Below are 14,048 nucleotides of genomic sequence, written 5' to 3' on the forward strand. Positions count from 1 at the left end.
TGGCTCCTGCCTCAGAACATTCACGGGCCCCATCTGCCACCTTCTCTCTCCCTCCTGTTCTCTGCTTACTGGCTTCTCGAAACTCATCCCACACTGACTGCAGGCCCTCACCATTGATCTATTCCATGCTCACTCCCTGTCACGTGCTCAGGCTCCTAGTAGAACCTCCAAGTTCAAAGATACTCCCCAGCTGCTAAGCCAGTGGCCGCTGTCCTCAGCCTGTGGCTGTGTTTTCCGGCTTGAAGCTCCCTCCTCTTGTCTTAAATTCTGCTGGCTCTCCTACTCCTCCTGCTGCCCATCCATTCACCCCCACAACCTGCTGCCCGACTCCCAGGAGAACCAAGGTTGGGGGTGCTTCTCTTAGCCCTCAGCTCCCAGGATGATGACAATGGAACCATTTGACACGTGGCTAAAGTGTGACATACACACCAGACCACAAAGACATCATCCTGAAAAGAACATAAAATGCCCCTTTGGTAGTTTTTGTATTGATCACGTGTGAAAGGACATTTTGGCCGTATTGAGCTAAATGAAATGAAAATTAATTTCATGTGTTTTCCCTGTGGGTTTTCATACAGCTGTCAGGAAGTGTGAAATTGTCGGCCTGGCTAGCCTAGCCTCATTGGGCGGGGCCTGTCTGGGAACAGGGGCCCCACCCCTGCGGGCTCTTCTGTGGGAGTGGGGGAGCCCCGTGGCCCCTTTTCTGGCTCCAGTCACTCCAGAAGACATCCAGCTACTTGTACTTTTACTGACTCGCTCACGTGTCCAGCCTGTGTCTTCTGAGCATCCCCTTGGATCATGACCCTGTTGTAGCCAAAACGAGATGGAGACAGAGGCGCTCCAAGTACAGCCCAAGGTCAGGCTGGCTCTCTTGGCAGCATGGACAGGGCAGTGATCATGGTCTCTACTGACTGGAGCACCGTACACCCCATCGCTGGCACCCAGATGCCACCTAATGTGGGGTGAGGGCTCAGCCTCTCAGCTCCCCGGCTGGGGAGAGCCTGGAAGGAGGTCCCACACATTCCCTGAAGTCAGATGTGTCATTGGGGTTATTTTAGTCCTCACAACATATACTGTTAAAAATAAGATGCCTGCATGTCTGTAGCCTCTCCTGGCTTGCGTGTCAGTGCTGGGGAACCGGGCCTGGCTGTGTGCCCGGCTCCCATGCTAGGGACAGTTGCGGCTGTGGCTTCCCCACCCATCGTTACTGGTGATTACTTGGGCACCTGTAGTTAGTGAGAGCCCAACCCAGGTAGTACAGCAAGGCCTCATGAACCAGCCATTTTCCAACAAAGTCAGTCTTTCTGGAAAACGAACAGCAAATAAACATCCATCATCTTGGGCTGCAGTTTGTAACCAAAACAGCTGAGGGCCAGGGAGAGAAGCGGAGCAGGCTGAGCCCTTAGCAGGCAGGGGGCTCTCTTTCCCTCTGCCTCTCACTGAAGGCTAGGCTCTGCCACACTCCCACCCACCAGGCACACTGTCCCTTATTTGCCCCTCCTATGCACTTATCTTTAGTGATCAGGATTCTAGCAAAGAGGTGTGGCTTATGATGATTCCAGGGTGGACTCTGGGGCAGGCATTGCGGTACAGAAGTCAAGCTTCTCCTTGGGGCAGGTGCATTCTACATCAGAGTGCTTGGGTTCAAGTCCTACCTCTGCCAATCCAGCATCCTGCTTATGTGCATGCTGAGGGACAGCCCCTGATGGCACCTGTCATCCACATGGGAGACCCAGCCAGAGTTCCAGGTTCCTGGCTTCAGCTCGACCCAGCCCGGCCCTGGCTGTTAGGGCCATTTGGGGAGTGAACAAGTAGATGGATGATCTCCAGGTGTTTGGATCATTCCACCTTAAAAATCCTGGAGAGGAAAAAGGGCCCTGATGCCACAGTGCTTCACCCCCAAATCATGCAAAGCCTTGGGTTGTACAGAATGCCCAGACCCTTTCTCTGGCACTGCAGGGGCCTGGCCAGCTTGCTGGGGCTTAGCATGGAGAGGGCTGTGGTTGAGGTGTCTAACTGTATCCTGGGGCGCTTGGCCCAGGACTGACCTCACTACTCAAGAGAATCCTCGCATCCCAGAAGGGCAGAGATCACCAAGCTCCCCCCAGCACACACCCCAGTCCTCTGTGGTGTACAAGTTCCCACTTCATCTACCATCACATCATGCCCAAGAGGCCATGTGTCAGGGAGTGTTGTCCCCAGGGTGCCCAGGAGCCCAGGCCCTACCTGTCTCTGAGCACTTATCACCGTTTCTGGAGCTGTGCGGTACACTCAACACCCGATGCCTCCTCCCACTGGGAAGATGGCTTTGTCCACAAACACAGGAGAGCACGTGACTTCCCACGGGCCCAGGGTCAGCAAGCAGCGCAGCCAGCGTTCCACTCCACCCCTCTGATTGTCCATAGTGCTTTGTGTTTGGAATTCCTTGAAACTTGCTCCCCGGCCTGTATTCTTGCAAGCCGAGACCCTAGATCGGGGGAGAGAAGCCAAGGTCCTCCATTGCCCAGGAATAGCTAACAGACCAAGTGCAGGTGCACCAGGAGCTGGCTCTCTGGCCCCTCCAGGTTCTGCTTTGTCCCCAGCTCGCCTTCTGCCCCTCTCTGGGAAGAGACTCCCCATCCCCGCCTTTGAATGCAGTCTTCTCTCATGTTCCTCATGGAATTGGGCGTCATTTTCCAGAAAAACCCGTTTGCCTTCTTCCTGGCTTTATGGTTGGACGTAGAGGTGTCTGTCTTTATCGACATGGACTAACTTCCCCTGATGTGTACACCTCGGGCAGCCTTGGCCTGATCCCAGACGTATACAATCTGAACTGGGCCATTAACTTGTGCACAGGTGGGAAAAAAAGAAAATCATGTCTATGCCTAAACTCTCAGGAAGGAAGTTGGCTTGTTTGACGCACTTTCTTGTTTGCTTGATTTTAAGTAAAACAATCTCTAAGAGATCTGACATACCTGTCAGCTGTCCCACCGTTGTGAAATAGGTATTGGTTGCTGGCTTGGGTGAAACTCCCACACAGCCTAAGTCTCCTCTTATAGCCCCCCAAATAGCCACTAAAATACAGCATGGAAGTTAACTGTTGAACCTGTGCCACAGTGTGCACTTCTAGGCAGCTTAAGGCAACAGCAGCAGAAGGCTGGGTCTGTAGCACGTTGAAATTGAGGCACACACATGGCGCCTGCCTGTCCTCCACCTCAAGTCGGCTCAGATGCCAGATAACCCACTCGGCTGATCAGGGGTCAGGCCGTACGGAGGACAGGAGAGGTCCTGGCCTCACTTTGGGCTAGGGCAGTGAGCACGGGCTGCACAGCCATTCCAAAGAAGCTTAACCCGTGTCTCCCTTCTCTTTCCTCCCCAATGGCTGCTTCCTGCCCCGCCTCTCTGGCTCCAGGATCTGCGCAAGCAGGTAGCACCACTGCTGAAGAGCTTCCAGGGCGAGGTAAGCCTACCAGTTTCTGTACTCTCCCCAGCCGCCTCCATGGGTCACCTGAACCAGTGGCGGTGCAGCACATATGAACCCAGGTCTGGCTGCACCCATCCTGCGTCCCACACTTTGCATTTGCCAGTGAGGTCCGTGCCTCAGCCCCAGGGCGCTGGGGAAAGATGCCTGCCTAGAAAGAGAGTCGTGTTGGAATGTCAGGCAGTGCTATGGATACAGAGGGAATGCATCCCTCAGGCTGCTACCATCATGAGGGCACCACTGGGGGATGGGTGACAGGAGCCGTGTTGTGGGGGAGGGGAGGGAGAATCTCAGGATCCCATGTGACTCCGAGCAAGAGCTCCAGGAGGATGTTGGGACCCACCATAAGGGAATGGTTTTCTTTGGATCCTTCCAGAAGAGAGCTGAACTGGCTGGCAGAGAAATGAGGTGCCCACTATGGCTCCCCCGATAATGGGAGAGCCTACACCCCTCAGGGGAGCGGGACTACAGGTGGCTGGTACTGAAGCCCCCTCCCTCCCAGTGCTTTGTGAAGAAATTCCATGAATTTCAGAAACCCAGGTGCTGTATCATTAGAGGTTATCACCGCTGCCTCTAGCCACTCCTGTTGGAACAGCACCAGGCAGAAGAGCAAAAGGAATGAGAGTCTGAATATGGAAGCCATGTTGGCCCGTCCTTAGGAATTTTATGTTCTTACAGGTACCCGAACCAAAGAGGACACAGGGATAGGGGAACAGGGCAGGGCCAGGGGAAGTGAGGCAGAAGTGTGAGCCACGGCCAGGGGACCCAGTCTGAAGACACAGGTCCCAAGAGACTGGGTTCCCAGACCAGAGCTCCAGAGTGGTTGGGCTACCCTTTGCCAAGTTTGTCACAGGGGGTGACAGCGGAGGGTAGACAGGAAGACTGTGGCGGGAGGCCACAGTGGAGGGCCAGGGCATTGTTGTTTTGTTGTTGTTGTTGTTTTGTCTTTTTTAAATTATTATTTTTTTTATATATTTTTGGCAATCTTTACACAGTTAATTACGGTAAAAAGGTTCAAGGGCTATAGGGAAGTGGGTAAGACTATTATTTCCGTATTGTTTCCTTCATGTATCTGAGGTAAAGGGGAATATTGAGGGAGAAGCCCCACCCAGTTTCCCACCCACCCCAAGTCCTGGATGTGAGACATGCTCTTAGATACCTGCTTAAGTGGTTTTGATAGTTCACCAGTTATGAATCACTGCCAGTCTCGCCACTCCAAGCACGTTGAAGAATCCATTGATTGACATAGTTCATCATAGAGTCTCCATTTGCCCAGTATTTCGCTGCCAACATATAGCTGAGGTGGTTGATTGACTTGTTCTGTCTTCTGTCTTTTCTTGGCTAGGGTTCTGAGTCCGGCGTTTCGGTTGGGGAGATCCCCAAAGAAACTTTGAGGTACCCCCAGACCAGATTCTTGTGTGTTCTAGCAAGCACAGGGCCTGGCACAGTCCATCACCATGATCAGCTGGTGGTTGCAATTGCTGGGTTGGTTCTGTTTTCAGCCCCGACTTCCACTGGAACCAATGGGTGTTGCAGTCCAGCCTGGTTCTGCCCAGCACATACTCAGCCCTCACATAAACCAGTGGGAGCTGCAGCCTAGTCAGAGCGACCCACGATAACCACCCCCACAGGCCCGCCCCCTACCCTCGTCTGCCAGTATGTGTAGCAGAGTAGTCCAGTCTGTCCCACATCCCGTTTGGCTCTCGTACATGTCAATGGGTATTGAAGCTTAGTTCCATCTAACCAGCTCAACTATCCAGCCCTCACGGATGTTGTTGAGTGCCTCTCTGTTAGCCACCCCAGCCCCTGTCCTTCTCCCTTAATGCCCCTCTTTAAACATGAAGGAAACAATATGGAAATAATGGTCTTACCCACTTTCCTATAGCCCTTGAACCTTTTTTACCCTAATTAACTATGTAAAGATTGTAAAAAAATATAATAAAAAAAAAACCTGGGGAAAAAAAAGATATGTTTATTTATTTGAAAGCCAGAGTTAAGGGGCTAGGGGAATGAGAGGGAGAGAAAGAGAATCTTCCATCTGCTGGTTCACTCCTCCAACCCCTATGCCCTGAGATGACCATCCTCCTTTCCAGGCAGAAAGCTGGATTGGAAGTGAAATGGTTGGGACACAAACTGGCACCATGTGATATGCTCATGTTGCAGGCTGTGGTTTTACCTACTGTGCCACAACACCAGCCCCAAAGGTCTGGAATACTCCAAGATCATTGTAGAAAGAAGGCAGCAATGGTTGGGGATGAGGGCCGAGGCTTCTAGAAGGCAGAGCCATCTCATCTCTGCTAAAATATCCCTCCTCCATGGGGCCCATGTGCTCCACCTAGGAGGAAACAGGCAGACATCTACCCCCATCCCAGATCCCGCTGGGCTGGCATGGCCTTGTCTTTTTGCCTTCTTACACCTGTGTACGCTGGTGCTTGCCTATTCCTTCATCTGTTTGGCAGCTTTTGAGGGACCTCTAGGCACGGGGTCCTCCCGCTGCCAGAGCTCAGAGAGCCTGTGGATATCTGCCTGTTTGCCTTCCTCCCTGCAGAGATTCAAAGTTACGTGAAAATAGAACAGCACCTGCACCCATGCCGGCCCTACACCCCCTTACCCCACCGCACCCCATCCCCACCTCACAGTGGGTCGTCAGCAGAGAGCGTGGTGCTGTATCCTAGATACACAGGTGTCTTCTCAGACTTAGTGGAGTTGCCAGCATTCCCCTTTCGTACTGCCCTGACCACAAATACCACAGCCAGGGACGTTCACAGTAACTCCATTTTCTGAGGTCGTTCCAGAATCAGATGTCCCCACGTGGCCCTCATAAACTGCCCTCCCCTGGGCTGAAGCCTGTCACACACACACGCACGGTGCCTCTGCAGCCGGACCCCTGTGTGTGTCTGCGGGAATAGATGGGGGTCTTTAGAACAGTCGGATTTCTTTTGTTAAAATAAATATGTACACTCCCCCACTCCCTTCCCTCCGCTCTGAGAGGCTGAGACCAGAGAAAGCTCTAGTTTGTTCTCCCAGTTGCTTATAAGGCTGCTGTTGGCTGAGAGGAAGCCATGAGCCCTGTACTCTGCTGGTGTCTCCCACGTGGGTGACAGGGACCCACATCAGCTGGTGGAGCTGAAACAGAAGTGGCCCCCAACACAAGGGCTCCCCGTAGGATACAGACATCCCAAGTGGGTCTGGAGTGTTGTGCCCAACACCTGCACCTCCTAAGCTGAGGTTTTCATGGCCTTACGGGTCCCGTGTTTTTCTGCTTTTTTTTTTTTTTCAAATTGGAAAGGCAGGTTTACAGAGAGGAGAGACAGAAAGATCTTTCAGCTGCTGGTTCATTCCCCCAAGTGGCCACATCAGCTGGAGCTGAGCCAATCTGAAACCAGGAGCCTCCTCAGTTCTCCCACTTGGGTGCAGCATCCTAAGGCCTTGGGTCATCTTCTACTGCTTTCCAAGGCCACGATCAGGGCTGGATGGGAAGTGGAGCAGCTGAGACATGAAACAGTGCCCATACGGGATCATGGCACTTGGAGGTGGAGGATTAGCCAATTGAACCATCACTCCGGGCCTGGGCCGCATGCACTTTAAGCATGTTTATCTGTTACCCCCTGTCCGTCCCTCTCACCTGTTTTTTGTTTTTATGTTTGCTGTTTTGAAGAAGCCATACCAGTAGAAACTTGTACCATGTTCTGGGTGGAGCACTAGGATTGGGGTTCTGCTTACAGTAAATTTGGGAAAGCCCAAGAGACATCTGAGCTTCCCAAATGTGCCTGCTTCTCCAAATCTATTTCAAAGGTAAAGATACTTCTAGCACCAGAAATTCATATTTATCAAGCCTTTGCTAATTGCCATGTGTCGGGGTATACCACGTGATGTCATAGGATCTGTAAGTAGATTGGAAAATGGCAACTCCAGGGAAGCAAATTAACATATCCATCGTCTTCCGTAGTTATGCCCCCAGCTCTTAGGGCCAGGGCAGCCAAAACCTGCTCATTTAGCAGAAATCCCTGCTCCAGTGCAATTTCATTGACCCATGTCCCATGTGAGGTCACTAGGTTTACTCATCTGTCCTCCCAAACTGCTCTGTGTTCATGCAGGGATCCACGCTGGGAAGGAGCTGGTTAGAGGAGAAGGGTGAAGTCCTCTCTGTGCAGGGAACAGGGCCAGGGGGCAGAACACCTTGGCACATGTGCGGGGCCAGGTCTGAATAGCACCTGCTGCTTCCTCCTTTTTTTTTTCTTTCTTTTCTTGTTAAAAGGTTTATTTACTTTTATTGGAAAGTCAGGTTTACAAAGAGAAGGAAAAACAGAAAAAGCTCTTTCATCCACTGGTGAATTCTCCAAGCAGCTACAGCTGTCAGAGCTGAGCCAGTCAGGATCCAGAAGCTTCTTCCAGATATCCCACGCAGGTGCAGAGTCCTGAGGCTTTGGGGAGTTCCCTGCTGCTTTCCTAGGCCACAAGCAGGGGGCTAGATGGAAAGTAGAGCAGCCGGGACACAAACCGGCACCCATATGGGATCCTGGCACATGCAAGGCAAGGATTTAACCACTAGGCTATCACACTGGGCCGACCTGCTACTTCTAGAGCTGCCGCTGCTGACAAGAACTCACTCCATTTTCTCTGATGTCTTCTCAAGGGGCTTTATTCATCGTATGGGTGCTTTGTAAACATTCCCTGTAGGAATGCGTGGAGCTTGCACAGGTTGCTTCTTTGAGTTCCCCTAAAGAAAAAGAATACCCACCTAAAGCAGGTGTTTCTCAGTCAGCCAGGAGTGCACCTTGGACTTGAGCGTGCCCACCGGAGCCTGCACTGGCCGGGGGCTTGTGTTGTGCTGGGAACAATGACCTGCCCTGGGGCCAGGGAGACAGGGGGATCTCCCACTGGCCCAAGCTCAGCCCCTTCACTCCCCTCAGTCTCCAGGAGCCTCTGCCTGGGCCTTTATCACTGTCACTCTATCCCAGCCAGCTCTGGCCTTGTCTGCCTCTGGGCCTCTGCCCACTGATTCCCATCCACTCCACTGTAAGCAGGCCAACTTCCTCTTGGCTCCTCCTCTCTCCAGGAAGGTTCCAACTCCTCGCTGAATACCTCTACCCACCTTAGCGTCTGTTAACGCCTCTGAGAGCCACTGGGGAGTGAACCATCGAATGGAGGATCTTCCTCTCTGTCTCATCATCTTCTCTGTATATCTGTCTTCCAACAAAAATGAATAAATCTTTAAAAAAAAACAAAAGAGAAAGAGAACAACAGAAGGGAGTGAAGTTCCAGACTGCAACCCTGCACTAGGGTTGTCCTGGGAGAAGCAAGAGCTGGTGGGAGAAGCAGACCGTGCAGGACAGTGGTCCTCCCGGAGGAGCAGCATGGGGGGTGGTTCTCAGGAGTCCTAGAGGCCCCCCTCAGGCAGGTGTTGCTTCCGCAGCAGCCACCATGTGTCAGCCTCTGCTAGTTTCTGGATTGTTCCCTCTCGGCATCCCTACTAGCTTGAGTAGGTTGTATTCTGAGAAATAGACCGAGGTGGGGGAGTGTTAGCCAAGCCTCCCCAGTGCTGCCCCAACCCTGGTTTGGTTCCCATCACTCCGGAGCCCTGCAGCCACCATCTCCCCTCCCGCCAAAAGCTCTTCCTTGAGAGATTTTCTCTCTTGGTCTCTGTGGTTTCCTTTTTCTTCTCTAGCTATTGTGTTTTTTCTCTCTCCATGGACAATTTTTTAAGCAATAATTGATAAATATGTAAGTTTTGTGTATTTGGTATATATGATACGACATTTGATACTTGTGTACATTATGAAATTATTCCAAATCAGGCCGGCTGATGGGTCCATCACCTCTTGTGGTTACCGTGTGTGTGTGTGTGGGGGGGTGAGAACCTTTAAGAGGCATTCACAGTGAATTTCATGTTGTCATCATCATTGTCATCACTGTCATTATTAGCTGAGTCGTCATGCTGGGCCTTCGGTCCACAGGACCACCCTCCTGGGAGCTCTTCTTTTCCAGGATCCGCAGTTACATGACATCAGAGCTGTTTGCCTTTCTGTGTGCGCTGCACTCATCCATCCTGTCACATGTGGCAGGATCACCCCCTTGTTGAAGGTTGAGTAATACTCCACTGTATGCACACACCACGTCTCTTTTGCCCAGGGGTTGTCATTGGGTGTGGAGGTCATTTGTGAGCCTCGGCTGTTTTGAGTAATGCTGTGATGAATGTGGAAGTGTAGATAGTCTGTCACAGTTCTGACGTCATATCCATGGGATGTGTCCCAGAAGTGGCTGGGTCACGTGGGTGACTTGCTTTGTCATTTTTGCAGAACCTCCACACTGCTCTCCATCATGGCTTATTTACCTCGCCATCAGTGGAGCAGGAGGGTTGGAGTCAGTTCCTTTTCCCCACATCCTCACCAACATTTGTCTTTTTTTTTTTTAATTTATTTATTTATTACAGGAAAGGCAGATTTACATAGAGAAAATACAGAAAGATCTTTCATCCACTGGCTCACTCCCCAAGTGGCTGCAATGGCCACAGCCAAACCGATCCAAAGCCAGGAGCCAGGAGCTTCTTCCAGATCTCCCATGTGCATGCAGGGTCCCAAGACTTTGGGCCGTCCTCTACTGCTTTCCCAGGGTACAAGCAGGGAGCTGGATGGAAGTGGAGCAGATGGGACATGAGCCAGTGCCGATGTGGGATCCTGGTGCTTGGAGGTGGAGGATTAGCTCTCGTCTTGTTTGGCCTTTCTCTGATAGTTACTGCTGTTGAGCACTGCTGTGGTTGGTTTGGTTGACTGTTGTTGTTTTAAAGAACTGATCGTGTTTCTTTGAAAGACACAGAAGAAAGTGAGAGCAGGCTTTCGTCAACTGGTTCATTTGCCCAAAACGTCACCACAGTTGGGTCTGGGCCAGGCTGAAGCCAGGAGCCTGGAACTCCATCTCCATCTCCAATGTGGGTGGTAGGAGGTAGGAACCCAGGCACTTGGGCCATCCTCTCCCGCAGCCCCAGGTGCATTTAGTGGGAAGCTGGAGCATGAGTGGAGCAACCTGGGCTTGAACTGGTGCTCATATGGGATGCTGGTGTTGCACATGCTGGTTTCACCTGTTGTGCACATTAACAACCAGCTCCTGAGCACAGTTCCCATGTATCTGTTGGCTGTATGTATGGCTCCCTTTGAGAAACAGCTAGATAACGTGCTTTTCATTGAATTTTGTTTATTTGAAAGATAAAGACAAATAGGAAGAGACAGAGATCTGCTAGGCCACTTCCCAAATGCCTGTGGCGGCTAGGGCTGGGCCAGGCTGCAGCAGGGACCCAGGAGCTCCATCCAGGTCTCCCACGTGGGTGCAGGGACCCAACTGCTTGGGCTTTTGCCTGCTTCCTCCCCGAGTGCACATTAGCAGGAAGTAGATTTGGGAGCCAATTTCAGGTGTCCCAAGGGACGTCTTCAGTACTGTGCCAAACACCCTCTTGGCTCAGTTTTTGGGTTGTTTGAGTTGTTGACCCTCACCCTCCTTAGGCCCTGCCACCCTACCAGATTCCCCCGGGCCCCCAAGGCCCATGTATTGTCTTAGGTTTCAGACTCAATGTCTTTGCTCCCAGTGAGCTGCTAAGGTCACCTTAGCAGGACCTCTCCTTCTCTTGTCACTTGCCCACCGTGCTTGAGAACTTGCTGGGTTCTGTGCCCCAGACTCCACATTCTGTTCTCAGAGATCCACCCACCACAAGGCCCCTCCCTGCCTAGAGCCATGAGAGCCCCCCTTGGGGTTCGGTATCCAGCATCCCTAGAACGGGACTGGGGAGTGAACCGGGCACCCTGGGGGTTGGCCGGAGCACATGGGGAGGCTTCCCAGGTCCTGCATGACCTGCCCTCCTGACCTCTCACTCCCAGCCCAACCACCCTACAGCCCCCTTGTGCTGGCCTCATCTGTGGTGGTGACGGGAGTGGTGTGCTTTCCGGATCTTCCAGTGAAACCCCAAGGCCTTCAGGGCTGCAGTGTCTTCCTGTAGGTTCGCCCCATGATGGCTCAATTAGGGGAGCAGTAGGACTGTGGTTCAATATTCAGGCCAGCGTTGTAATTGGAAACACATTGGCCGCTGCGAAGCTGCAGCTGGTTTGGTTCTGCTCATGCAGAAAAGGATATAACCTTGCATAACATAGGAAATGAACGGTTGAGAGAGAAGCCAAATTCAATTTCAGTCAGATATGTTGAGGCCGAGTCCATGATCTATGGGAGCCAGGGCAGGGGCCGCGCGCATGTGGAAAGGCGCGCACTCAGCAGTCTATTAATCACGGCCGCCCGCCCGGCACTGCGCCGCCACCGCCGCCGCCGCTGGGGGTCCCGCCGCGCCCGCGCCCTCCTCCGCGCGGGGCTGGAGCCTGGCCAAGCCCTCAAGAAGTTAACCTCTTAAAGACCCGGAGCCGCTTTCTGTTGAATAAATGTAATTTTGTGGTCAGAAATAAATGCTTGTGATGTAGCAGGAGCTTTGAAAACAACGGCGAGCCAAAGCTATTACAAATTGCTCTGTGTTGGGGAAGTCAACAGCAGACGGCCAAATGCCGCGTGCACGCCAAATTGATTTCGGCCCAGAGCTCTACAGCTATTCAATAAAAGTCCTATTAAACCATTGTATGTAATGAACAATCCAGAGCAAATCTAATATTTTCAGGGGATAATTATTTTTAACATCCTCCCGGTAACCGTCAGTAGATTTCTTGGCTGTTTACAGCGCCCCCGGGTGGGGCGGACCTTCCCAGCTGTTAACTCGGCTTTGCCAGCTGGTGGTTGGGTTTGGGGGGAGCTGGGGGGGGGAGTGGGGAAACCAGCAGTAGACCTCCAGCTGCACGGATGGTTCCCCAAACACACGGCTGTGGAATTGGGGATGCCAGAGGCAGCAGCCGGCTTGGGGCCAGGCCCGCCTGCTCCTGGGGAAGCCTACGCAGGGTTCCTGGTGTCTCCCGGTTCCTGGCACAGAGTAGGTGCTGGAGAGAAGTTGTTGGAATTGCCCCGATTTTGTTGGAATGAAGAAGTCCAGAACGCCGTAGAATAACTTAGGAGGAACAAATGCTGGCGAGTTTGTCTGAGCTTTTCGGACCAGTCCTGTTGGATGGAGGCACTGTGGCAAACCCAGTATACCAGATATCCAGGAGGCCCTGAGTTGGGCCATGTCACTGCTGTGCCCTGACAGCCGGGGAGGCTGACTCCATGTCAGGGAAGCCTCATCTCAGTCAGCTCTCAGGTCATCTTGCTGCAGCCAAATGGTCTTTCCCTCAGCCACTCCACCAACTTAGTCCAGGTGGTCACCTCACCACACTGGATTGTGCCTCTATATCCCACACCACCCTACTCCCTTCTAGACATGAGTTTCCTGGGGACCAGAACTCACACTCTTCACTAAACAAATGGACTCTGATGTGTGATGATGGGTCAGCTAGTGGAGACACCGTTTGGATGGAGTTTTTAGTGCTTGGCCAAGTCTGTATCTCCTCATGGCCCAGTGCTTGGCACCTGGTAGATTTTCAACATATGGTACACAGCTGGGTAGGCAGGTTGGTAGATGGAGATGAAAGGGGGATGGCTGTATGCCTGAAGGGATGGATGGATGAGAGTGGGTGAGTAGATACAGCTGGATAGGTAAGGATTGGTGACAGATAGAAATGGGTGAGTGGAGGAGGATGGGTTGATTAATGGGTAAGGATGTATGGATGGGTAGATACGGCTGAATGGACAGGTAGATGGATGTGAACAATAGGGCAGTATATTTGCACGAGCAACAGAGGTGAAGTTTGTCTATAAGAAAACACTGATTTGGGGCTCGGCGGCGTGGCCTAGTGGCTAAGGTCCTCGCCTTGATCCCATATAGCCGCTGGTTCTAGTCCCGGCAGCTCTACTGCCTCTCTGTCTCTCCTCCTCTCAGTATATCTGACTTTGTAATAAAAAATAAAATAAATCTTTAAAAAAAAAAAAAGAAGACACTGATTCTTAATAGCTTCTCTTGCCCCTCCTCCGTATTAAAATCATCCAGTTTGCGATACCCAGTCATACAGTGTTGATTTGATTGTCATAAAATTTAAATGATGAGGTGTTTTATTCTCTGCAGCTCTGCATTCCCTTGGGAAAAGTTCACCTGAATGTTAATTAGATTTCAACAGTGTTCCCTGAGTTGCATGCAAACTGACCCTACAGACCAGGTGACCAAAAGCAGGGCTGTATTCATGGGTGTGTGAGCCTGAGGGCTGGACACAAGGCAACTATTGGGGAACAGCAGAGAAACCAAGGTACTCTGGTGCCCCAATGCAGAGGGCTCCACCCTGCACCTACTTTCCTCCACCTCCCTTGGCCAGTCATTATCTGCCCGACATTTTACATTCATGAGGCACCATTTCCACAATCCCCACAGTCTGCCACAGCAATCTGAAGTGACCCGTCGGAGGGACAGCATGGGGGCCTGCAGGGACCGTCCATGGCCCCCAGCTCCAGGCTCTTGACCCTGCCCCCCTCCAGCATCTCCTGACCCAGTCCTGGGGTCTGCGGTTTCCTCCAAAAGTCCCCCTGTTGTCACACACTGACCCCCTCCAGCAAGTCTGCCCAAATGGAAGGCAACTCGTGG

At 52.1% G+C, this 14,048-nt stretch overlaps 1 protein-coding gene across 10 annotated transcripts in view; it reads left to right on the forward strand.

Annotated features, from left to right (window-relative positions):
• Positions 1-14,048, forward strand: part of CUX1 (cut like homeobox 1) — a 298,816-nt gene that overhangs the window by 146,075 nt on the left and 138,693 nt on the right. For all 10 annotated transcript variants that reach the window (XM_058681024.1, XM_058681025.1, XM_058681026.1 and 7 more), the window contains exon 3: positions 3,392-3,439. In XM_058681024.1, the coding sequence (XP_058537007.1) occupies positions 3,392-3,439 (48 nt within the window). The remainder of the gene's footprint in view (positions 1-3,391; positions 3,440-14,048) is intronic.

Source organism: Ochotona princeps, chromosome 24 (genome assembly GCF_030435755.1).
Source record: "Ochotona princeps isolate mOchPri1 chromosome 24, mOchPri1.hap1, whole genome shotgun sequence".
In the NCBI taxonomy this organism is placed as follows: domain Eukaryota; kingdom Metazoa; phylum Chordata; class Mammalia; order Lagomorpha; family Ochotonidae; genus Ochotona; species Ochotona princeps.